The 26,688-nt window shown below is 35.3% G+C and overlaps 2 protein-coding genes across 6 annotated transcripts; one reads left to right on the top strand and one right to left on the bottom strand.

Annotated features, from left to right (window-relative positions):
- Positions 1 to 271: 271 nt before the first annotated feature.
- Positions 272 to 18,053, top strand: LOC106063891 (uncharacterized). Of its 2 annotated transcripts, none has more exons than XM_056039178.1 (11): positions 272 to 461; positions 2,582 to 2,677; positions 4,337 to 4,462; positions 5,215 to 5,384; positions 8,529 to 8,666; positions 9,932 to 10,092; positions 11,298 to 11,368; positions 13,411 to 13,576; positions 16,334 to 16,496; positions 17,440 to 17,472; positions 17,764 to 18,053. In XM_056039178.1, the coding sequence occupies exons 2-11, from the start codon at positions 2,596 to 2,598 to the stop codon at positions 17,917 to 17,919; spliced, it is 1,266 nt and encodes a 421-aa protein (XP_055895153.1). In that variant the 5' UTR covers positions 272 to 461; positions 2,582 to 2,595; the 3' UTR covers positions 17,920 to 18,053. The 2 variants fall into 2 exon arrangements, with proteins under 2 accessions (XP_055895153.1, XP_055895154.1); XM_056039179.1 differs by lacking the exon at positions 272 to 461 and adding an exon at positions 560 to 684.
- Positions 17,406 to 25,639, bottom strand: LOC106063892 (DNA-directed RNA polymerases I and III subunit RPAC2-like). Of its 4 annotated transcripts, none has more exons than XM_056039182.1 (7): positions 25,587 to 25,639; positions 23,215 to 23,271; positions 21,777 to 21,877; positions 21,259 to 21,335; positions 20,435 to 20,514; positions 19,575 to 19,673; positions 17,406 to 17,919 (listed from the first exon to the last, which is right to left on the bottom strand). In XM_056039182.1, the coding sequence occupies exons 2-6, from the start codon at positions 23,263 to 23,265 to the stop codon at positions 19,614 to 19,616; spliced, it is 369 nt and encodes a 122-aa protein (XP_055895157.1). In that variant the 5' UTR covers positions 23,266 to 23,271; positions 25,587 to 25,639; the 3' UTR covers positions 17,406 to 17,919; positions 19,575 to 19,613. The 4 variants fall into 4 exon arrangements, with proteins under 4 accessions (XP_055895157.1, XP_055895156.1, XP_055895158.1 ...); XM_056039181.1 differs by having other exon boundaries at positions 25,309 to 25,591; XM_056039183.1 differs by having other exon boundaries at positions 25,361 to 25,591.
- Between the last annotated feature and the right edge of the window lie 1,049 nt (positions 25,640 to 26,688).

Here is a 26,688-nt window from a genome sequence, read left to right as displayed (position 1 = left end):
CCGACATTCATTATATCTACAATAAACACCAAAAAATGAATGTTGCTAAAGGCAATTAAAACAACAGAAAACATGACGCTTCTGGCTAGTGGACTTCTCTCTCTCCCCCCCCCCCCAGCCCCCTCACCTGACAATGCTCTTGTTAACCCTAACGACCCCCAGTTTTAAGTGTTGTTTAATGATATATTGACACTTCGTTAATGTTATATCGGACTATAAAAATGATATAAACCAATAATAAAAACGGCTAAAAAGTGTAGTGTAAAATAGTTTCATGATTTTGAAATGTAAATTTGAAACTTCTTGTCGGATTGCCACATCTAATAACAGAGAGACTTTTGAATATTATACAAATGTGTATTTGAAATAGTCTATTATAAGTTGACACACCAGGAAACTTGAAGTATTTTATCTAATTAACCTAATTTACCATACCAGTGAAGCGCCTCTGATAAACCGTGGTAAGTGATATCCCTTTATTTACAGTACGTTGGGGGACATTAAAAATAGAAAGTGCTAACTGTCAACACTCTTCTTAAGTCTGTTGCATACATCTTCATTGGGATGTAGGCTACTAGACCAGGATGATTACATTATGTGGACAAAGAAAAAACAACAACACATTTGCTCTTCAATGAGGCTGATCGCATTTCGCCACTGGAGTTCATTGTTGTGTTTTCAATGGTACTGGATATTTTTTTTTTGGTTTCATGTATGGTTTTGCTACATAGAATTGTTGACAAATGAGACTATTAAATTCAATTATATAGCAATTTTTTTGTACTGATATTATGAATGTAACTTAATGCGAATCAAATCAGATATTGGTTTTAAAGGCATTACTATTTATTATTGTAATACCTTGACCTCATTCGCCATTGAAAATAGAACGCTAAAACTTAATTAAACACCGAAAGGGTTGAACATTTGTTAATAATCGTATCTCTGAGAAGAGAGAACCAATCAGGAATTGAGTTTTAATCTTCTTCATTTTTGTTTTCTTTAAATTTATATGTAAAACAAAACTTTTAATTGACTTGTCTTAATGTGTTTGATATAATTCAACCTGTGGCGCCTCTGACTCCAAACTGTATTGACACTTGGGGGGTGGGGGGGGTGGATGAACTGCTGTGTAGGCGACGTCGTTTCGACCATGGCTAATGCCCAGGCATTCATTTCATTTTTATAAAATGATCTATAGTCGCTGTGTCATAGATAGACACTCTATTTATATCTAACTTCGAGTCTGTGTTGAAAGAAATAAAACTTGATTATTTAGCCAGGAAAACCAGTGACTTGGCAGAATTTAAGTCATTGGTTAATATGCATGACTAAATGCATGACGCGTAGGACGTAATCATCTTCTTTTTTTTGAAGTAACGTCTGTATAATAGGCCTATAAGATAAGAAGATAAGATGATTAGGTCTAAATTTGAGTCTGTGTTGAAAGAAATAAAACATGATTAGGTCAAAGACTTTTAAGCGATTTCTTTTCTAATTCCGTTTTTTTTTGTGTGTAGATTATGAGGAAAAAGTTTACTCCGGAATGAGATATTTACTTGAATTAATCAGACTTTTCTTTCTCTCAAAACGATCTCATTTTAGAGTACTATAATTATAATATATTATAATCGTGATCTAATAGAAGGTATGAGAACCGCTGGTCCAGAGGCATAGTTGGGGGGGGGGGGGGGCAAATGCGGCGCGATGCCCCAAGCGCCATCCTCAGGGGGGAGGGGGGGCGGAATGCGGCGCGATGCCCCAAGCGCCATCCTCAGGGGGGCGCGACACGCAGCCTGTATTTCTATGCCATGTTCATGGAAAATGGGGGGGGGGCGCAAATAAAGTAGCCTACCTTGCCCCGGGCGCTCGTTTTGTTCACTACGCCTCTGCACTAGTCGCCCAACTTGTCAGGTATACTGATGTATGCACGCGACATGAAGCTCTTCAAAATTGACACCAACAGATAGGAAAAAGGAGGCACTGTTTAGATCCAGATGGAGAGCGAGCATAAAGGAAGGGTCCTGGATAGCAGAAGGCGTACACACCAGACGTAAAAAGTAGGGTGAATGTGATACAGCGCCTGGTGATTACAGATGCCCAACCTGCAACCGCAGTTACGTATCAAAGATTGGCCTCTTTAGTCACAAGAGAAGTTGCAAAGGGAACAAATGGACTCTAAAAATTTGGAAGCGTAAAATACCACACATTAATCTAATAACATAATTTAATATGGCTGCCTGGTCGGGATGGCTGCCTGATCGTGCGGTTTGCGCGCTGGACTGTCGTTCAGATTTATCGATGGTCCAGGGTTCAAACCCTGCCCGCTCCCATCCCCCGTCGTCCTGCGGGAGGTTTGGACTAGGAAGTAATTATCTTCAACTCTGAAGGAACATCCGAAACATGTAAAACAAACAAAACAAAAAAAAACAACAATATTATTGTTTTCAAATTCATTTTTAGATTAAAAATACAATTAGAGTGGAAAAGCTGTCCTCAAACATATAGGGCAGACAATCATTAGATCTAATCTGGTTATCCTTTTTCATATAATTAAAAGTTTCCTTTTGTTTGATACCAGCATCACAAGTAAATATGGCAGCCATTTTATTTTGTTTGTCATTGGCCTGGATTCTAAGTTGTCTAGAGGCCAAAACAATTACTTCTAATGAAGGAGGTAGGTGGAGTTATATCATATCTTTTCTGTTAATATGTCATGTTTTTAATACATGTAAGTCATGTTTTTAGTACTGTTACTAAGCTTATATCGTTTGTCTAGTAACAAATGTGTAATATTGTGTACACGTGATTTCTCCGACACCCAATCTAGGATCAAGCTGAAATTTTTCATGATTATCAATTTTACCTGACAACATTAGAATCAATTTTAAAAAAGTAGTTAATTAACTATTGGTAATTAATAATATTGTTTTTATATTTCGAACAGATTTATTGTTGTTGGTCTAGATCTATTACCTATTTAATTACTTGACTAATACTTACTAATTGATAAATCACACTTCGTATAAGCTTTGCTATGGAAGTATTTTTTATTTAGGATTTCTTGTTGATATATCCAAGTCATGTTTTAATGTAGTGTGTGAATCTATGTAGGCCAGTGCTTTACAAACTTTTTCAGAACAGGAACCACTCGGTGAAGACCAGTTAACTCAGCGGTTCTCAACCTTTAAAGCTCGGCGACCCTTTTTTTTACAATCCTCCACTCTGCCGAGACCCCCCACCCACACAGCAATAAAAGAGTAGACAAAAACAAACCATATTTTTCGATGGTCTTAGGCGACCCCTGGCAAATCGTCAATCGACCCCCCAAGAGCAGGGGTTCTCAACCTGTGGGTCGCGACCCCTTTGGGGGTCGATTGACGATTTGCGAGGGGTCGCCTAAGACCATCGAAATAATGAATTGTTTTTGTCTATCCTTCTACCGCTGTGTGTGCGTGCGGGGGGTGGTGGTGTCGCGGCAGAGTGGGGGATCGTTAAAAGGGGTCGCCGAGCCTAAAAAGTTGAGAACCGCTGCCCAAGAGGGTCGCGACCCACAGGTTGAGAACCCCTGAGTCAACTAAAGTAGCACTGTCAGTGAATTGTTAATTTTCGCGATTTACAGTTTAAACCGTCGCTTCGTGGTTCTTGTACGTAAAAGTTGGCACTTTCCTGATGACAAATTAGTCAATCTTGAAGTGGGGCCGCATGAGATAAAGGCAAGAGGATGAGACTACACAACGCGTCATCTCCATTGAGACTAACTCTAAAAGTCTAGAGCTATATTGGACTCAACCACTGAGTGCTGAGAAGCCAGGCATGTCACTATCGAGCAAGTAGTAGATAATGATATGTCTCGAAATAAATCAGGGGAGATAAAAATAAAAAAAAAAGTTAAATTGTACTTTTTTTTTTGTTCCTAGATAGTTCACATCTCCCAGAGATAAATAATATAAAGTATAAAATAGATAAATAAGGAAAGATTGAGACATCGATTAGAGGAAAATAAGAAAAATATAAAAAAAATAAACTAATTAAAAAGACAATGCCTCATTTATACAACTTACACAACTTACAGAGCGATTATTTTGTTCTTTAAAAAATGAACTCATTCATTTTACATAGATGCGCCAGTTTCAATATCCTGCCCCAGCCCCAATACTAGTACCAGTTAGCATGATTTGTACAACTAGTGATACGCGTATCACAGTTTGAAAAGTACTGATGTAGGCCATACATTTGTTAACAGGTTTACATATTGAATGTATCTTTAAAGAAACGTATCAGTGATGCATTGTCTGTTGTTATATTTTTTTCTGTTGTTGTACATGTCCTCCAGTTGGACCGCTATGTGGCGCTCATACCTGTGCTACTAACGCCATCTGTAGCAGCAGACAAGGGGAGACAAGCTGTGTTTGTGACAGGGATTACCGCGGTATAGGCAGTTTTGTATGCGTGCCAGAAAGTAAGTAGAAATTAGGTGGCATTTTTTAAAACTTGCTTCCTTCGCCTGTTTTCATAGATCGGGTTCTGTGGTTCGATTCCTCTTTGGGGATTATCTCTGTTTCAACATAGTTTCTTCAACTTCATCTCTCAGTAATCTCGGTACCTTAGTGCTGCTATTATTAGATGTCACATGACATGTCGAAGCCCCGTCATAAGAAAAAATGAACTCGATGGACCTCATTCACCAATCGTAAACAAACAACATTTAGCCACGTGATAATAATGATAAGACAATGAAAAAACCGTATCACGTGACAGCCTTTATGGATTGCGTAACTTGTATAGAAGAGATAGAGAATCATGTGGCTAAATGTTGTTTGTTTACGATTGGTGAATGAGGTCCATTGATTATTGAAACCAGTACAAGTTATTAGACCTAGATATATGTCAAGAAAATCTTGATCACAGTTCTAGCCTATTACAGGTTTTCTTTTAGTCTAGGTTTTCTCTTAGAGAGAGAGAGAGAGAGAACAACATTTAGTCACGTGATAATATTGATAAAACAATGAAAAGAAACTTTTGTGTGTGTTACGTAATTTGTATAGAAGAGATAGCGAACCACGTGGCTAAATGTTGTTTGTTTACGATTGGTGAATGAGGCCCATTGTTCTTTCTTGGGCTCACTCTATAGACAAATATTTAGATACATTTAAAACAGTCTTTGCATAAATCGTACTATTAACCTATGATCTGTTTTGTGTTTGTTTACAGATGACAACTATTGTGCCATCTTCAATGACCCTTCAGTCAAAAGCTTTGATGGCTCCCACGTCCAGGTCCCCGGGGAGCAGATGACATTCGCCGCCCACTTAGGGACCAAGCTGTGCTATCGTAACGACAAGGGAGCCATCGTTACCGCGGCGGGGAGTTGTGATGTGCGAGTAAGGCCTGAGAAAAAATAAAACTTAGTACACATGTTTTAAAAAAACACAATTAAAACCCAAATCACTGACTAAAGTTTGCTGCACTTAAACGTTTTTGGACAATCCTTCAGATACGAAGATGATTAAGTATTGAAACAAAAAAAACCTTATTACACACGTTTAAAAAAACACAATTAAAACCCAAATCACTGACTAAAGTATGCTGCAATTAAACGTTTTTGGACAATTCTTCAGATACGAAGATGATAAAGTATTGAAACAAAAAAAACAACTTATTACACACGTTTAAAAAAACACAATTAAAAACCAAGAAGAAGAACAATGCATGTTCTGTTGGTACGTCTTTTTCTGATGTTCTTTCAGGGATGAAGATTATTACTTCCGGAAAAAAACAACTTAACACAAGTAAAAAAAAAACATAATTAAAACCCAAGTAGCAGAACAATGTATGCTACACTTGTAAGTACATTCTGACGATCCTTTAGAGATGAAGATTATTAGTACCAGGATTTGAACTAGTTCCCATCGTGACTACATTCCTAAGCGCATAAGATACGACCCGGCACCCATTGATATCCTTCAATTGATAAGGCTTATAATGACAATAGGTACCTGGTGTAAAACTAGGGCAGATGTAAAACAAACAAAGTACTCCTTGCACACCACGTGCGATCTATGGAGCAGACGATGTAAAGCTCATCTGTTTCTGTAGCCCACTGTTAACGAGGGTGTCACGTGGTCAGTATGAAGACTAACGCCTTTACTTTCCACAACTAATACCTCTGGGGCCCATTAGAGTTTGCTAGACAAAAAGGGGCTCTTCCTAAAAACCCCGAAGTTAAAAATTAAAAGTCATCATTGATGATTTGTGCGTGAGATTGTAACACTATTGTTTGGTGAGAATCATAAATAAATAAAGGTGTTACATGGACCCTTCGTTACATTTACATTAAAGTATAGCTGTTATATAGAGCTTGTATATGTGCTGATAGCATGCTCAGAGCGCTTTGGTCCAATCTGACTTGTGGACCAGTGTGGGGGGGGGGGGGGGAGGGGGTATCTGGGAGAAAGTAAACACAACTCTGCTCGAGTCGGGTGTCGAACCTCGAGCCCCCTTCATAGGTAGCCAAGCCAAGCCAAGTTCAAGAGTAATTAGCCTCTTGACCACGCATCCCACAACGAAAGCCAAAGCTCTTTACCACTCAGACAGCACGCCCCTGTAGACGTAAAGCCTACGACTAAATAGCCTTAAAGTACGGCACTAAAAAAGAAATTCTTAATACTCAACTCCCGAGATAAAAGAAGCAATTCTTAATACCCAACACCCGAAATAAAAGAATCTATTCTTCATAACATAAAACCCGAAATAAAAGAAGCCATTCTTAATACCCAACACCTGCAATAAAAGAAGCAATTCTTAACACTCAAAATAAAAGAAGCAATTCTTAATACCTAATACCCGCAATAAAACAAGCAATTCTTAATACCCAACATCTGCAATAAAAGAAACAATTCTTAACACCCGAAATAAAAGAAGCAATTCTTAATAACCAACACCCGCAATAAAAGAAGCAATTCTCAATTACAAATGCCCGCAATAAAAGAAGCAATTCTAAACACCCTAAAGCCTCCTTTTATCTGACATCCTATGTGTCGAGATATGAATAGTCTGTAGTAAGTCCTATGTTCTCAAACGTCTGTGTGTAGTCACTCAATGAACTTCTTTGTATGTTCTGTCTGTTCATGTGGATGATGTTGTTATTTGTTTGAGAATCATTGTAATCACAACACATTTTCAATAAAGATCAGTCTTAGTCCTGAAATCTTTTTCCAGTCTAAATGGACTTCGTTTAAATAGCTAACTTTAAATCTCCCATGATCAATCAAACAAATGAAATTTTACATTCCTTTAAGCAATCGTTTTCCCAATTAAAAAATGGTATGATTAATTTGCATGTACTTATGAAAGTCGGACTGCTTAACACAGCGAACGTGAATGATTTGTTTCAATGTTTGGCAAGAAATGAAACAGCCTGAGTGTTGATACAACTGTTGGGGCGACACTGGGAACTATGTATGTAATCAGTCAACGAGGGGCGACGCTTTAAGAAATGACTGTGATCTGAACACTACTCATGCATCTCACTTGACATAGTTCACTTTAATGACTTAACCGTCAATGGGTAAACGTATTTGTTAGAGAGAGGGAGAGAGAAAGAGAAAAAAAGGTGAGGGAAAGAGAAAAATAGAAAATGAGAGAGAGAGAGAAAGAAAGAATGAAAAAGAGAGAAAGAAAGATAGAATGAGAGAGAAAAAAGAGAAAGAGATATTGATAGAAAGAGAGAGGGAGGAAGAAAAAGAGAGCTCGAGAAAGATAGAGAGAAAAAAATAAAGAGAGAATTTGAGAGAGAGAGAGAGAGAGAGAAAGTAAGAGATGTATTAAATACATTCATCATGTAATGAAGTATAGTTTGATTTCATGCAAGAAATGACACCCAGTTACCCTCGTAGATCTTACTAGCTTTATTGATTTTATAGGCCAGTGTAAACAAAGCATTAACTCAATTTATTACTTTTTAGAAACCCAGAACTTTTTTTTTTATCAGAGACTAAAACAATCTTTCAGATACCACAAACAGAATACTAGCTCATCATAACATCATAAACTTAACTTCAAACCGACCCCATCCGAACCGACCCCCATCCATACCGACCCCCATTTTCTCCCGCTCCTCTACCATTTCTAAATGTGAACGTCATAACTGGATGACCCCTATAGTCCAGACACTTATGATCCCTTTAATTCCTATTTCTCATTCTTATATGCTAAGAGAAATCCCTACAAGAGCTCCTTTTCCATAGGTTCATTAAAGCACGAAATGGGTTGCCTGAATCAGCCAAAAACATTCAATGACTTAGTAGAGTCTCTAATTAACAAGCACAACTAATCTGACACGTGGGTACGCGAAGTCGTAAAAATCATTTTTAACGAACGTCTGTAATAAGATAAGATAATATAAGATACTATAAGATACAGTCTTGTATTTTAATTTAATGTGTAGGCCCTATATAAAAAAAAAATAAATGTTTTGACTCCCAATCTATTTTTGATCGCCCGTATATTCGTTGTCATGGCAACAGGTCTACGTCTGGTACTGCAGACGACGAGGGAAGTTCTTCACGTGCGGCATGCTGGTCAAAGTTATGGTCTTCAACAATTCCACAGTGAAGCATCACACCACAAGGATCTATGGGGAAGCGAGTCAAGGACGGTACATAGTAAGTAGAAAGTCAGTCTAAATATGCGTCATGAACTAGACCAAGAAAAAATATATTAACAAGACATTGAAATTACTATTTTTTAAAAATCAATTTCACGCTAGAATGTTACTGATCCTTTTCTCATAACCACTAATGAGTGTTAGATTAAAAAACATCCTTTAGTTGTTGATATGCTAATCCTTGTATCATTTTTCTGTCTTTGATGGTTTCAATAGTTATGAAGTATGTCTTTGCTATTAAATAATATTTTTTTTTTACTATTATTATATTTTTGTTAAGTAATTAAGTATAGGTTAATTATGTTTCAAATTTTCTCTTTAAGTCTTTATGATTTAATATTTGTGAAATGTGAGAACTTACAAATAAAAATTTAAAAAAATAAATAAATAAATAAAAAGCCCACAAAAGAGGCTGGAGGGCCACAAAAAATAGGCATATAAAGCCCCCCCCCCCCCCCCCCCCCAAAAAAAAAAAAAAAGAGGCCTGAGGCCCAAGGATTCCTATGATGACAAAGCTAAAATTGAATAGCGCAAATTCGTATTAAAAAAAAAGATTAAAAAACAATAGAACATCTTCCACCCCCCCCCCACCCCCCAGAAAGAATCCTGGTTAAGCGAATGTATAAATCTACAAGACTTTATAAAATTCCAATGTTATGTCTTTAGCTCTAGACTTAGACTCTTTATATTGGTTAATATTCATTGACATTAGCAATAATAATAAATATTCATTGACATTAGCAATAATAATTAATATTCATTAACATTAGCGGGGTAAAAATTATACATTAGGTATTAAAAGAAAAAATAAACGCTCTATAAGTTGTGTAAAAGAGGTATGGTCTTTTTTTTAAAATAAATATTTTAAATCATTTTCTTGTTTTACTGTTAAAAATGTTTTTAAATTATTCTTCTGAAAAATCTGTCAGTATCCAGTATCCTGTAATTTTTTGTACAAGTTTAATAGCAGTATCTTTCTATTTCCAATACCTTCATAAGACTAAGACTAAGACTGCTTTATTGATCCAGATACTAGGTTGTTGTGATTACCTTCCTTTAAGCAACTGTCTACTTCATTTATTCGTTTTATTTTAGTTTGCCTTATTTGCATATTGAAATGTATTGATTGATGCTTAGATTAAATGCTTAGGTTAATGCTTAGATTAAATGCTTAGATTAAATGCTTAGAGTAGTGCTTAGAATAAAGCTTAGATATGTTTCTGGTTTAACTGTTGATTCTCTATTCGTTGATCTCCGTCAAAGTTTAAGGAAGAGGGTCAGCGGTGCGAGTTTGGTAACGGTCTGTTTGGTGACCCTATCGAGACGGAAGTAGCTGGGATCGGTAGAATCAAATCAGCGTACAATTATTCAAATAACTTCGCCTTTTTGGACGTAGGGGTGTGTGGCATCAAGGTGGGACTACGGTAAGTAACTCTGGGAGATAACTAATTAATGCACGTGTAAGCGCGAGCTAAATTATAAATAATTAAAAAAAAAAAAAAAGAAGCCTTATACGATTGGTAGAGCTCCATATTTACATCCATATGTCTCAATACTGTAAGATCTTTGCCCCTTTTCTTTATGAAACAAGATTAATTGATTACCTATAAGTAGATAACTAAATTGGTTATTTTTTAAAAATGATTCATGTTTGGTTAGGAACACTACATAATTGTGTAAAGTTTCAACTTGAACTGAGAATGGCAAGTGGGAGAAATAATGTGTTCAGACTTTGTGACAGACAGACAGACAGACATAATTGATATAAGCTTTGGTACTGTGTGTCGGGTTCCTTTTTATTGCTTGGGCTTGGCTCTTTAGGGGTTACAATTAAATATTACTATTAATAACAATTATTACTAAACACATGTCAACTTCAACTACAGATCTCCATGAATAAAACAATTTTTTTTAAATATCCAATGGAGCACAAATAATACACAATAAATATTAATACCGGTATTAATAAACAACCACCAGTCCAGGAACCAACCTTCCAACCTTCCTGGACCGGGGACAAGACCCTAACAGGCTAACACACTCTCTAGCACATTCAAGGAAGACTAACTCAATTAGTTCATAACACGTGCAAGGCTAGTCACATTCATAACATGGGAGTACTTAAACAAAGGGATATAACTATCATACCAAAATATCAAAGTAACATATTCACTCTCGCCATACCGCCCCCCCCCCCTTGACACAGTGATTAGTGTGATAACTTGAGGAGGCTAGAGCCTTTGAGTTCGAATCCAGGTCGTTAAACTTAAATAAAAAATAAATTATAAATGCATTTTAAAAGTGATCACGGTAATATTCACACAGATACCCACTTCTTCTCCCCCCACCCCCATTTTTATTACCAAATGGTCCAGATAAGTGATAGGATCAGCGTATTGAGGAAGCTAAAAGTATGAAATAGCGCTACACAAAAACAATGAGTAAATAATATTATTAATCGCACAGTTTTATTGTTGTTGGTCTAGATGTATTATACATTTAATTACATGACTTGTCCAAACTTATTGGTACAACTACGCTTAATGTAAGGTTTTTGTTTTTAAGTATTTTTTTTTAATATTTTTTTTTTTAGTTACTTATTTAGAATGGAATTATTGAATTATTTCAGACCAGTGGACAGTGTTTGGGATCCGCTCATAACTCCTGCTGGACTTGTGGTGACCACATCTCAGGAATGTGGTAAATATTTGTAATCAGCAGACGATATAATATTTTTGTTCTTTAATTTCAATCTAAGCTATGCTAAAACAAGCAAGTGTATAATACGTAAAAAGGGGGAATAACTGTCACAAAATACAGACGTTATTTCAAAAAAAAAAGATGATTACTTACACATATGCAGCTACATCTCTCAATAAGTTGCATTTATTTCCTTTTTTGATACTTTATAAAATAATTAATCCCCAATATAATTAATTAACTAATTTGGTATTTATATAGGTTTCTTTATTTTTTTTTTAACAAATTCATGATATGTACAGTTTAAGCTTGATCCAATAATAGGTGTGAGAGAAATGAAAACACACACAATTTTACTAGACATACAGAGTTCATTTAGGCTATGTAAAAAGATAATTAGTATAATTTAAAATAAAGCAAGCTCCAGCACCAAGCGCAGGTCAGTGTTGAGGCCTTTTGTAACGCTTGGTTTCGGTTTGCGTAGCCATGTGGAACACTGAACTCATCCATAGCCTTCGGTATCGAAGACATTGCCATTGTCTCCCTTGAAAAAAGATCACTGCTACAGCCGGTCAAATATTTATATCTAAATCAGCGTTTCTGCTAATTGTGGGTCGTCTGCGGGGGGCGCGAAGCTGTCTAATTTATTGTTCAAGAATATTTTAAATAATAGACGTCTTTTAAATCTTTTAAGTAGGCCTATTACCTTGCTGTGTGTGTGTGTGTTTTTTTTTGGGGGTAGGGGGGATCTGACTGCCTCTAAAGCCACACTGTGACACATGATACACTCGTTCTGACAAGATCTGGAGCCGTTTAGTTTTCGTAGTACTCTAGCTTAAGCCTTTCCAACCATGCTTTGCAGTGAGATAGCCTACTACTTTAACTGTTACAGAGTGGCCACCCTTGTTTTATACATTCGTAACATCTTTTAAACATCTGTTTATGGTTGGAACCTCTCTGAATTGTTTGCAACGATGCTTATAGTTTCCTGGATCGCCTTGTTGTGTCAGGGAGAAGCTGATGGTGTGGTTGAATTGTTTTGTCTCTGCTGCCACTTACGCCATCTTGAGTCCGGTCCGGACGTTCATGTAACGATGGTGGTGGTGGACCTGGTAGAGATGATGGTCTTCGGCCTGTCGGCTTCCAGATGACTCTGGCTTTCACAGACATGCGTCATACACCTTCCAGCTGGGGATCCATCTTCTCCCAGGTCGTCCATATTTGATTTGATGTTTCTGCAGTTTTTTTTTTTTTTTACAGAGCAGGGTAGCTAGCCCTACACATGTCTCTCCTCATTATTTGAGCCTGGTTTGGGACCGTCCTTGGCGAAGTTTTTCAACTTAAATGCTTTTGATTTTCCCTAGAGCCTGATTACCTCTCTGTTAAGTGTTGTTTTTTTCATTAGAGCCTGAATAACTTTGTTAGATCTGCTTATTCTGTTTTTGTGGTCCACGCTTAACGAGGGTGTCATGTGGCCAGCACTACGACCAACTGCCTTTACTTTTCCCCAACTAACCTCAGGTACCCATTAGAGCTGGGTGGACTCAGAGGCGCCTGTTATGTACTAGTTTTGAGAGTATGTTCGTTTTGTTAGACAAATATAGTGTGTATAGTTTTAGCGACGGTAAAAGTAGTGACGTAGTCAGACAAGACTAATGACGTAGCAGACATAGGCAAGATAGCAACATGGCGATAATATAGAAGTAGTTTACTTTGGATATTAGTTAGAAATAGCGACGTTTAGGAAGACTGGACGGATTTCCCAGTGATAAATAAAGGTCTCATGTTATACAAGTGAAAGTCGTTATTAAGTATATTGTTAACCTGTATTGTTCTGTGGCTAAAGTGAAGTAACAATTGAGATAGAATCGAAGTCAGATAATATTAGCCCACAACACGTCCAAAGATGCCGAAGTTAAAATTCCCAGTCTTCACCAGGATTCGAACCCGGGACCGCAGTTCAGAAGCCACCACATCTTAGATTACCTCTCTGAGGTGCTTTTTCTTTAAAATAAAAATGCAAGTGTGTTGTTTTTCCATAGAGCCTGATTATCTCTCTGTGGAACAAACCATTTGTTCCCCTCCAACTGGCAAAGGGACATCACTAGAGCAGCAAGCTGCAGAATTGTCACAGGAAGTGGGGGATACGGTAACCAAAGAAGATCTGGCTTGTCTCAAGGTCATTTGTGGTGACGTCAATCAAAATTTGTAAGTTGACCATAATAACTTACTCTATCCACATTGTTAGCATTAGAACTGAACTGAATAGAACCATCTAAACTCGCTTTACCCATTTGAACTGATTGTAACAATCTGAACTGATTGGCTTATAAGAATCTGAAACGACTGCTTTATAAGAATATTGTTACGATCTCACCTAATCAAGCCTTCTGTAAACACTGTTGAACACACAACAACACATCAAGAACTTGACGACAAGGCTCCAAATAATCTGGTGCTTTAATAATGGTCAATTAAAATAGCCAATATGACACAATTGGCAATACATCCACACTAAAAATGCTATACGGCTATACTGTACATCACCGTACTAAAATAATAAACTCTATTGTCTCTATATCTCTTCCTGGACTCGTACATTCACTTCAGGACTCCACCAGGACCGACTTCATGGCAGACTAACAGTCCCAGTCTACTCGCTGTCCTGTCTTGAACTGCACTGCCTTACACAAACTGTGTCTCTGGTCCACGCAGGCTTATGATCATCTTATCTTATCTTATATAATACAGACGTTACTTCAAAAAAGAAGATGATTACGTCCTACGCGTCATGCATTTAGTCATGCATATTAACCAATGACTTAAATTCTGCCAAGTCACTGGTTTTCCTGGCTAGCTCAGGCAACCCATTCCATGCTCTAATAGCACTAGGGAAGAAGGAGTATTTGTACAAATTTGTCCTAGCATATGGGATGAGAAATGTGCCTATATTTTTGTGTCTTTCTGAGTATTTTATTAAATTTTGTTTTTGTATTTGAAGAGTATGGTTCAGTGTTTTATGTATAATTGCTACTTTACTTTTGAGTCTTCTGTCCTGAAGGCTTTCTAAATTTAGTGATTTTACTAAAGGTGTTACTCTAGTCAAATGTGAATATTCGTTTGTTATGAATCTCACTGCTCTATTTTGTGTCTGTTCCAGTTTCTTAATGTTTTCTTGATTTGAGGGGTCCCAAACGGAGGATGCATATTCTATTATTGGCCTAACCAAGGTTAAATAACATTTTGATTTTATGTTCTTATTTGATTTATAGAAATTTCTTTTAATAAATCCTAATGCTTTGTTTGATTTTTTTAGTTTCATCAATATGTGGATTCCATGACAGTTTTTCATTTATTATAACACCTAGGTATTTTGCGTTTTTAGTCTGTGTTACTGGTTTGCCATGAATAAGATAAGTGAAATTAATTTGTTTTATTTTTTTTTTGTTACTCTAACAACTGACATTTTTCTGGGTGGAAAGACATGCTCCAATTTGATTCCCATTTCTGTAATTCATCTAATTCTCTTTGTAAAATATCTGTGTCTTGTGTTGTTTTTATTGTTCTATATATTATGCAATCGTCTGCAAATAATCTGACTTTTGTTCCTGAAGTAATGCAATTTGGTAAATCATTTATGTAAATTAAAAATAGTAGTGGACCCAAGACTGTTCCTTGAGGTACACCTGAGTTTACTGTTATCGATGTTGATTTAGAGCCATTTATTATTACAGTTTGTTCTCTCCCTATCAGAAAATCTTTAATCCACTGATGCAGTGGACCATTTATGCCGAAATATTTTAATTTTTAAGCAAACTATGGTGGTGAACTTTGTCAAAAGCCTTAGAAAAATCTAGTAAGATAGCATCTATTTGATCACTATTATCTAAACCTTTTGAAAAATCATCAATTAGTCCTATTAGTTGTGTTTCACATGATCTATATTTCCTAAAGCCATGTTGGTATGGGGTGAGGACATTATGTTTGTCTAAGTGGTTTATGATGTTGCTACATATTATGTGTTCTAGGATTTTACATGTGATGCTGGTAAGTGATACTGGTCTATAGTTTCCTGGGTCAGATTTTTCTCCTTTTTTAAATAGAGGGGTGACATTAGCTTCTTTCCAGTCCCTTGGTACTCTGCCCTGGTTAAGCGATGCCTGAAAGAGTATTTTGAACACTGGGGCTAGCTCATTGCTTAGTTCTTTGAGTAATCTAGCTGGAATACCATCAGGTCCAGACGCTTTATTTGATTTGGTGTTGGCTAAGAGTTTTTGAATTCCGATGACCATAACCAGGGTCCTATTCACGTGCAAAGTTCATTCCAGTACTGTCCCTTGCCCTTCAATATAGCACATTAAACTGTATTATTGGCCTGTTTCACATATGTCAGCTGATCACACACAGTTAACCCTATTGCGTCGCAAATAGGGTTACAACAATATGAACCAATCGGCATATAACAATTTAAACCATTGGCATATAACAATTTAAACCTTTGGCCTATAACAATCTGAAATGATTGGCCTGTACAAATCTAAACTTATTGACTTATAACGATCTGAACTGATTTGCCTATATCAATCTATCGGTTTTCGTATATTCTATTTTTTTTTATAAATAAGTTAAAAATGTGATTACGTTGAGAATCACCCAGATATTCTTTCTCCTCCCACCATTTTCCCAACTGGTCCAGTGATAGGATCACAGCGTAGTGAGAAAGCTAAAGGCACGAAATAGCGCTAAACAAAAACAATTGGTGCAAATATTTCCAATCGCAGATTTATTGGTGTTGGTGTAGATCTATTACAAATTTAATGACATGGCTGATCCAAACTGATACAATCACACTTTGTATAAGCTTTGTTTTATAAAGTATTTCTTTAATTCTTATGTTTTCATCTTTTTTTTTTGATATAACGTCTGTATTTTATAATATGAGTAAGTGTTTTCTGTGTGTCTTAGCCCTGGCGCTCAAACCAACTTGAACAATCTACACGAGACGTGCAATTCTTGCGACAAGAGAACTCTGGTCCAGGCGATCAAACAGTGCTGCTTTATACTTCACAATCCTTCATTCGTCAACTGCTATGACAAACAGACAGATGTAGCCTACAGCATAGTCAAGGTAAACATTATATATTGTATAGCACCACAAGACATTAATAAGGTAGACATTGTACAGCACTTTTCAATGTTGTGAAATGGGAAACACTTTTTTTTCAAACTGAATATGACAATTCGGTCAATGTTATATCTTCTTATCTTATGAAATACAGACGTTACTTAAAAAAAAGATGATTACACCCTATGCAAATCTCTATTATAGGTTCTTCTAGTCATGCATGTTAATCAATGACTTTAACTCTGCCAAGTCATTGGTTTTCCTGGCTGATTCAGGCAACCCATTCCATAGCACTGGGGAAGAAGGACTATTCATGTAAATTATTCCTAGCATATGGAACCAGCAATGTGCCTTTATCTTTGTGTCTTTCTGAGTGTTTTATTTTTGTATGTGAAGATTATGGTTCAGTGATTTATGTATAATTGCTACTTTTAAGTCTTTCACTCTGAAGGGTTTCTAAATTTAATGATTTTACTAAAGGTGTTACTTGAAGTCAAAGTTGAGGTAAGAAATAATTAATGAGTTGTCTCTCTTGTAAAAACTTCACCAGAACATAGACACATTTGAAAAGGAAAATACTGATAGGAACAAGTTTAGAAACTTTAAAGAATTGAAAGAAATGAATTAATTCCATATTTGTTTCGTTTACTTCTCTCAGCTTGCTTTTTTCAAAGAACAGGAAAAGTTTTGTCTAAATTTAATCCAAATCGTTTTCAGTTTTGCTAGTAATGAATTGCTTTAAGAGTTATCTCCTTTTTTACAATGTTTATTTAACAAGCTTCATTTCCATAATTTAGATGTAATATAATAGTACTATTCATTTAAAACATATTTTTCCCCCTTTATTTTATGTTAATAGATTATATTAGATCTTAAAACTACGATGGTTAAAAACAACAACTAGATAAAAAGTTTAATATTCTACATTATATTTTAATTCTTTCAGAAACAAAAAACAGTGTTGAAAAAAACAAGCAAGGTACGAAAAGTATTTTATACAAAGATTTCAGTTTTGTCTAGAGACTAGTCCTATTGGAAATGAATTGAGAACTAGATTAATTAATATAGTATAACAACCCAAATATGTTTCTAATTAAGTTTTAACTATTTCAAGTCTGAAGTAAAGAAGTGTAAACTTAGACCATGTTGACATTCAATAAAACAACAAAAAAAAAAAAGATATAAAACAAAATACAAAAACAAATTTTCTTTTCAATTTCCATTGAAACAGATTATCACTATGTCTAAACAAAGTATTTCTATTTCTCAGTTGACTAGCCTTCTAGATGAGTGTCTCTTTGGTCTGTGTTCCGAGAACAGTGATATGTGCAGGCTGGTACAAAACTCCATTGAAGACTCTGGGTGTGCGGATAAAATTCGGCCAAACCAATACACCATTTTAAACAGCACATGTGAATATTACTGACTGGATGGGAAACAAAGAAAATATCATACTTTAAAACTGAAGCAGTGAACTGTCAAGAGCCCAAAGTTAACAAGGGAAAGAAATGCTAATGAAGCTATGCTGGAGTTGTGCACATTACAAAAAGATGCTTTGTCTTTTCTTTGTTGATTACTTTTAAATCAATATCTGTAGTTAAAACTAAATTCACAAAGTTACAATTGCAAATTAAACTAACTCTAGGTACATATTACTGCTAGTTATTCCACTGGCCTATTTGTTTATTTTCAGCTTTTTAAAAGTAAGTTCAATAGTTTTTTTTTATTTCTAACCAATTTCCTATCCAAATTTAAAAAAACAAATATATCTATCTATCTGTAAAGCTATGATTTTAAAGTAGTTCAATCTGAAGGAGATTTAGGGTAAAGAGTGGTATTGGCCTGCACAAGTCAATTATCAATTTAAAAATACACAGGCTGGAGGCCATGCAATATTTTATGCTGCACTACCATTTAATTTTAATCTTCAGGCTTAAAGACAATCCTTATTTATTATTTTAGACCAGGGTTCAATTATTGAAAAGATGTAGGACACACATATTTAAAAGCTTAGACACAAATAAATAACTTCTATTTACATGAACAATGAAAAGAAATGGCTAGATCCTAATATATCCAATATAAAGAAATTTAATTAGTAATATAAATACTCATAATATCTAAAGTCTAGCATTTTAAATTAGAAATGCTTCAGTAATCACGAATCACATAATCTCAAAAACATTACTATCACAGGAAAGAAAATATCCTTTCACAAATGGAAATTAGCAAGTAACCATCTGATAAACACACACACACACACAAAACAACAATCTATCAGTTTTAATATTAATGGCTGGCTATGTAAACTCAAACTCAGGACCTACAGATAATTATCAAATTTATTTTAAAAAAAACAACAACTGCAATAAAAAACAAAAAAGCCCTTCAATGTGACACCTGCCATAAATGGTATCATGCACAGCATCTGCACACACAGACTCTGTATACTTTGAGTTAGGTACATGGATGCATCTGTGTCTGTTTGGGTTAGCTCATTTTACATCAGGACCGTTCATTGATGCAGACGCTTCTAACTCAAGCAACATCTTAAATCATTTTTTAAACTTCAGAATATAAAACACTGACTACATTAACTCCAACCAAATGTGCAAACCTTTACTGCTCAAACAGAAAATATGGTTAAACATAGAATCTTAGTTCAGAAAAAATTCATCACTGAACTGAAAATCTTGAGTAAAGAACTATGACACAGTAACAGAGAAGTTCTATAAGCACAATTATAGCAAAGAAAAGCTGCTCAAACTCAAACACAGGTGGATGATCATCACATTGCAAAGAACAAATCTCCTTTCATCCATCTTGAATATGTTGGACAGTTTGTATTCATTAAACATATTTTATACACATTTGACAATTAGTAACTCAGAACACTATTACTTTACTAATTAGAAATAGCAAGTAAAAGAGATTTTCTCTTCACTTGATGTTGATTTTCACCTTTTAATTTACTTCATTAAAAAACAAAACAACACTTTTTAAAATACAACTGAAAGTAATCTTCCATACAGAGTGACATACAAGGATTAGCATCTAAACAAAATAGGAAGATCAACTTACTTTGATATATGTACAAGTGACGATGTCATGCCACAAATGTCAAGGATGGCTGTCTAATGTCTCCTCCATGTGGTTCTCTTTAAAGTATTTAGTAGAGGACTAGACAACGGAGTAGAAAAATAGAGAAAAAAAAATTAGCATTGTGATGCAGTGAATAGTTCAGTGTGGTGTACAAGCCTTTAGTACATATCAGGTCAAAGGGCAGAGAATGTACATATATTGGAGTATATTACACACTCACACCACATTATTAGTACATCATACTGTTGAAAAGATGATTGTTAAGAATCCAAGCATCAAACATTAGAACATTGAACATACACTACATGTACTGATAAGAATCTCACAACATTACCACATTTAAAGGAACTTTTTGAACAAAAGTGGCTAAAAAAAAATCAAAAAAATCTTGGAAGACAATGGCCACCCGCTCCATCAGAACTACGTCAGGTCGTCGTGAAGTGGGCGACTGCTGTCAATCAAAACAAGAACGGAGCGGTACAAAAACTCGTTCGTACCTCACTCGGTCAGACTCTATAAATATGATCAAATTCAACTGATAACCAGGACAGTCTTTCGCACACCTATTTCAATCCCCAAATAAAAAACAAGCTAAAAATAATATAGTTACAATGAAAGTAAGGTTTTCTTATAGAAGTACTTAGTATTGTCTGTCTAATGGCTTTAGTTTCATTGGTAAAACTAATTTGATACATTAAAACATGATTCGATTTATGGCTTACTTTTTAAATTAATATAATTCTCAAGAATAAAATCCTATTAATTTTTTCAATGTACAGCACTGAAAATTTTTAGATTTGACAAATAATTTTGATAGATATTTGCTTTACAAATCTCACCTCAAAAGTTGTCAGCATGTGTGAGCACATCTTCTTTAGGTCTCTGAAGGCTTGCTTCAATACATCCACTGCTGGAACACCTAGACAAGGGAATGGCATTTGACTTTAGACACAAAATAGAGCAGTGAGATTCATAACAAACGAATATTCACATTTGACTAGAGTAGCACCTTTAGTAAAATCACTAAATTTAGAAAGCCTTCAGGACAGAAGACTCAAAAGTAAAGTAGCAATTATACATAAAACACTGAACCATAATCTTCAAATACAAAAACAAAATTAATAAAATACTCTAAAAGACACATTCCTCGTCCCTTTTGCTAGGACAAATTTGTACAAATACTCCTTCTTTCCTAGTGCTATTAGAGCATGGAATGGGTTGCCTGAGCTAGCCAGGAAAACCAGTGACTTGGCAGAATTTAAGTCATTGGTTAATATGCATGACTAAATGCATGACGCATAGGACGTAATCATCTTCCTTTTTGAAGTAACGTCTGTATTATATAAGATAAGATTTGTATTTGGGGCTCATTAAGATGATTATCAGAATGATGTGAAACATGCAGGCTACCGATTGATCAGAATTAACAATGGAAACAAATGAATTATCTATAAAGCTATGTTGGTGTTGCACACATTATAAAAAGATGTTTTGTCTTTTCTTTGCCTAGTATCAGTTTCCTTAATCCAGTTAGAAACTTGGCGCTGCATTGCTTGAGTTTTTCTCTACATTTTCCATGATGAAAAAGCTATGCTGTGTGATGACTTAGTGATTGATGTGCAACAACAAAGTTTTAACCAATCAGAAGTTGTTGTGATCCTACCTGTTGTTTGTATACGTAAGTTGATTTTACTTTCTGATGGATGTGTAATGCTGTAGCCAACAAACGTTACCTGAGGACTAAATTAAATATCAACAGTTGAGTAGCTTATTGCATTTAATATTATCCATCAAAATGTAACAATTTAATTGATTATAATTCATTCAATAAAGCTTAGTGTGTTAAAATAACAATAAGGCTTGTCTTCGAGTCCGAAGATCAGTGAGGAATGCAGTATTTTCTGTGGCTGCACAGCCCCAGCAGTGACCTACACATCATCCAGGGCAACCATAACCATTGTCTGCAGGTGGTCGATTGAGATTTTCTTTTCGACGTCTGCGTTTGTCCTCGGCAGCGGATTTTCCTTTAATTAGTCTCAAATGTGTATCCCGCAGCCTTCAGGAGTGACCTCCAACTGTCTCATTCTGAAGCTGCATGCAACCAGGTGCTCTCTTCTATGTCAGCCAAGGCAATGCAGTAATTAGTGTGTTATATATAATATTAAAAAGATGAGTATTTACTTTTTATTCAACATATATTTCAGAGCGTTCCCTAAAGTGTGGTCCTCATCATGAAGAATAAAGGTCATCACAGTCTCATCACTTCCAGCTTTGGTATCCAACTGTAATAGAGACAATAAGATTTACCTTTTTTTTTTGTTGAATTCTGTTTGATAATATCTATCATTTTGGTTACACACATACTTATAAGTTAACTACGTCATGCTGCAATGATACATAGTAAAAAAAAAAAGTTTCCCCTTTCAGACCTTGCCATCTATGGGGCAGATGATATTAAGGTCATCTGTTTCTATGGCAAAAGGTTAACGAGCAGGGTGTTATGTGTCCAGCACAACGACCAACCGCCTTTACTTTCCCCAACTAAAGTCAGGTACCCATTAGAGTTGGGTTGACTCAGGGGTGCCCTAAAAATCCCGAAATCCAAAATCCCAGTCCTCACTAGGATTCAAACCCAGGACCTCAGGTTCGGAAGCCAAGCGCTAAACCATTTGACCACTGCGCCCCCTGTAATGATACATAAACATGTACAAATATGTCATTACTAAGCTTATCAGTCTATTTTACTGTTCTATACTGCTCCCAGTATCTAGTCAGCATACAAGAATTCAAGTGATACATTTCATTCCATTTTAAACAATGTTAAAATGTATTTAAGGGGACATAATGTTTCTAAATGACTTTCATCTTTATAATGTAGAAACACAAGTAACATAAGCATGCGACTCTTAGCTTCCAAGCATTTTAGCTAGGGGCTGATTCTGAAAAGGTATGGGAGCCAAGGCAGAAATAAAGATCACTTAAGTTTGATCGGAAGCTAAAAACTATTATATTTGCCAAAGCCAGAGTATTTTTTTATATTACAACCAAAATCTTTAAAAGTAATCAAAAAATTAATCCCTTTTGATCTTAAGGTAAAATTAACAGATGGTTAAAGATCTTATTTTTATTTAATAACAGAAACAACAATCTTGAGGCTAAGTCCTAACTGTAAAAGATGAGAAACAAGAAGCTTTAAGCATACTCTGAATTTATATTACATTATTAATATATATATATATATATACTACATATATAGTCAATCAATGTTTGTTAACACTTAATAGTAATATTGATTGACTTTTAGAGGTCAGACAAGAGAATTAAAAAAAAAAATTTGTTGGAAATGGCATAATATATATAAGATACTGCTAAATAATGCTAAATAAATAACAACTTAAAATATAACTGATAGGAGTGAAAAATTTTTTTTATGTCACTTTGGGTCAGAATTTTTTTTTATCTCTAGAGATCTAGAATAATATTAACAGAATTTTTACATTTTAAAATGTATAAATAAACTTTACATATAAATCTATATATATAGACTAAATGACTAAATCTAGTTCTATGGACCATTGACTATACATATAATATATATACAAAATTTAACTATGCCTACCACTTCCAATATTGGCTTTTTGGATGTTTGATCTTGGTTTGCGCTAGACATGGTATTCTGAAAAAAAAAATTGATACCCGAATCATTAGTTTTTGCTTCATTTTTATTTGATTAACTCTCTATAACAGTGATGCCCAAACTACGGCCCGCGGGCCAGATCGACGCGATTCTATCCGGCCCGCCAAAACATTGGAACAAAATGTAAAAAAAAAAGTAATTTTAAATTAGAATATTGAAAAAATATTCTCACTCTTTCTTTGAAGATTTCCATCTTTATGTTTGGTATTCTAATATTCATAGTAAATATTTTTTTTTAAATTATAAGAACACAAGTGTTTTTTTTTTCTTTTTCAATAACAATAAGACTTGACAGCTATTTTTAATTTTTGGAAAATTCCGCTACTGTCTTGAGCTAGCCGTGTCCTTGACACCTTGTGTGTGCAACAACACAGAGCATCATTGATGCTTCATTTTGATGTCAAAGCGATTGGTACCGTCAGAGTTTAATGTTTGTGATTTGCTCACATTTTAAGTAGAGCAATGAAGACTTTTCCGATGACGAAGGTGTAAAAAAGTGCTTGTTAGCAAGGTTGGAAGAAATGTGTCCTGAAAAGAATGCAGTAGAAGCTGTCAACATTTCTCGATGACAATTACAAGGCGAGTGGGAGATATGGATGAAAATCTCCATTCACAATTAAAAGACAAAGCAGCGGAATTCGAAAAGTTTTCTATTGCCGCTGACGTGTCCACTGACATAACTGATACCGCACAACTCTTGCTATTTATTTGCAATACAAACTGCAATTTTGATATAAGGCGGAAAACAGATTGAGCTCTCAACATTCTACTTTAAGGACCATTTTTTTTACCAATTTCAAAATTACTTTTATTGACATATTATATATCAAATTTATTGCCCAAGAATAGAGGAATTCAAAAAAAATAAAATCAGAAGCAACAGACAATTATTTAACTTGAAAAAATGAGGTCAAACACACTTACCCCTAATAATGAAAAATTCATCACTCACAGAAGATATGTCCCATAATCCATGAATTTCACAAATTCACAATATTATTTATAGAAAAATGATAAAAATGATGATAGAAATACAAAAATAAGTGTTTTGAAATGAAAATTGGCAAAATGTAATTTATATTAAAAAAAAAATGTACACATTGTTTGGCGACATCACAACTTCAAAAATTGCATAAAACAAAACCACTTCTTTTCATTCAACAGGCGGAAAGGGTACATCTTTTCCACTTTCCAGCCTGTACCACTCTATGAAATAATAAGCAGCTAAATTTGTCTTTCCCAAAAGAAAGAATGATCCAACTTCTGAGGCTCTTGATGGATAATTTCAGTGAAAGTTTTGTGGATTTTTATAATTTAAAAAATGAAATCCGTCTTTTTGAAAATCCGTTTGCTGCCGTTGTGTCAAGTGCCCAGACAGATCTGCAACTGGAACTGATTGACTTACAAAGTCAGACATCCCTGCTTGACAAATTTCAAGTGATGCAGACTTTTGACTTCTAGAAACTTTTCCAAATCCTCGAAAATCAGCGTTAACAATGATCACAATATTTACAAGCCACTGAACAAACTTTTTCAGTGATGAAATGGGTGATAACCATGTTACATAATTGCCTCACTGATTAACATCTACATTCAGTGCTCCGACTTGGTGTTTCATCTATGCAGCCAGATATTCAGAAGATAGTTTTGGATGAACTTCATGCATCACATTAATTTATGTAAGTAGGTTCACAGATAAAACTATTAAAAATAGCTTATTGTTTTTTTTTTTTTTTTCGTTTTTGTGATATGGCCCGCGACACGAATGCCGAAAATTAAAATGGCCCGCAGGCCAAATAAGGTTGGGCATCACTGCTCTATAAGAATTATTAAGTAAGTCTAGATCTAACTCTAAGTGTAAAAGTCACAAGTGACAAAAGTGTAGTTAAATTTATATTGAATAATATTGATTATATTTATATTCATATAATGATATATATTTAATATTATGATATAAATATGATTTTATATTAATATACATCTAGATTTAAATATAACACAACACATTACACTTACACAAGACAAGACAGTTACGAGTGTCAAGAGTTTAGAGTAAGACTCAACCAACTTCTCAAGACTGTGAACAGTTTCAGAACAGTGTGGTCTGGACAGTGTGGACACAAGTGTTGATTTTTTTTAAAAGCAAAAGTCGTTATGAACTATCAAACATTACTTAAATTATGAATAAACCAAAAGCCTGAGTCTAGAATTCAGATTAAAGAAGATGAATATCTAGAATAAAAGTCTAAACTCTGTGACAGATTTTATATTTTACACATGCTTTCATTGCTTACAAGAAAGTTACCAATTTATTTTGTTTTTCAATCAGCTAGAGTAGTTCCCCTTGCTGTCATATTTCAGTTTCGCTTTTTTTCCTTTTATGGTACTGCCTTTGTAACACCTAGACCTAAATAATAATTAATAACGTTAATTTATTGTTATAATACATAACAAGCATTACCCACTATAGCTACTCCCGTTCAGGGGCGGACTGGCTAAATGGGCATTCGGCAAATGCCCGGTGGGCCGGTACCCAAATGGGCCGGTAAGGCCATCGAAATGGCCGCATGGATGCCACTGTGACAAGTATTAAATTGTTAAAGGTTTTATAATATTCTCTTATATCAGTAAACCTTTGAGCGTCGTGTTAAAAGAAGGAATCTTTTACAAACTCTACACTCTACAGTGTCATACTAATTTAATCGAACACATTTTCCCAATAATGTAATAGCCTACACTCGTAGACAAGAGACGAGGTGGCAGAGTGGAAAAGCTTGGCTTACGAACCGAGCGATCCCTGGTTCAAATCCCGATGAAGATCCACCAAGCTCTTATGGTTATCCTGGCATTAGTTGGGGAAAAGTGAAGGTGGGTGGTCGCTGTGCTTGCCACAAGACATCCTCGTAAACCGTGGGCCACAGAAATAGATGACCTCTCTAGAAACAGATAACCTGTATATCTTCTGCCTCATAAATCGCAAGGTCTGAAAGGGGCACTTTATCAAGCTTAACGCTATGATTTCGAGGACAGGTAGAACTGGTTGCCTATCACATGAAATGTAAATTATGGGTCGAATGGTATAGAAATGCCCGGGCCGTTTTTGACACCCGGTCCGCCCCTGCTCCCGTTGATGTGTCCCCTACCTACCTACCTCTTTTTATTTTGCATTTACAAATCTTAACGAATAAAAACATTTGAACGCTCCTCATAACGTACTTTTTAGACCTTGGAACACCCCACTTTTCGCACCCTGTGCATCGCAATGTTTTTATTACTACATTGACTGGAACATACACACTTTTAGCTCGTCAATTTTCGTAACCGCTGCCCCAAACATGCGCATCCTCTCCAGAATAAAACAGTTAGCCCAACATAGTAGGCTTCCACGTACAATCT

This window comes from Biomphalaria glabrata, chromosome 8, assembly GCF_947242115.1.
Source record: "Biomphalaria glabrata chromosome 8, xgBioGlab47.1, whole genome shotgun sequence".
Classification (NCBI taxonomy): Eukaryota; Metazoa; Mollusca; class Gastropoda; family Planorbidae; genus Biomphalaria; species Biomphalaria glabrata.
The sequence above is the reverse complement of the archived record's forward strand: the minus strand, read 5'-3'. Positions and strand labels throughout refer to the sequence as shown.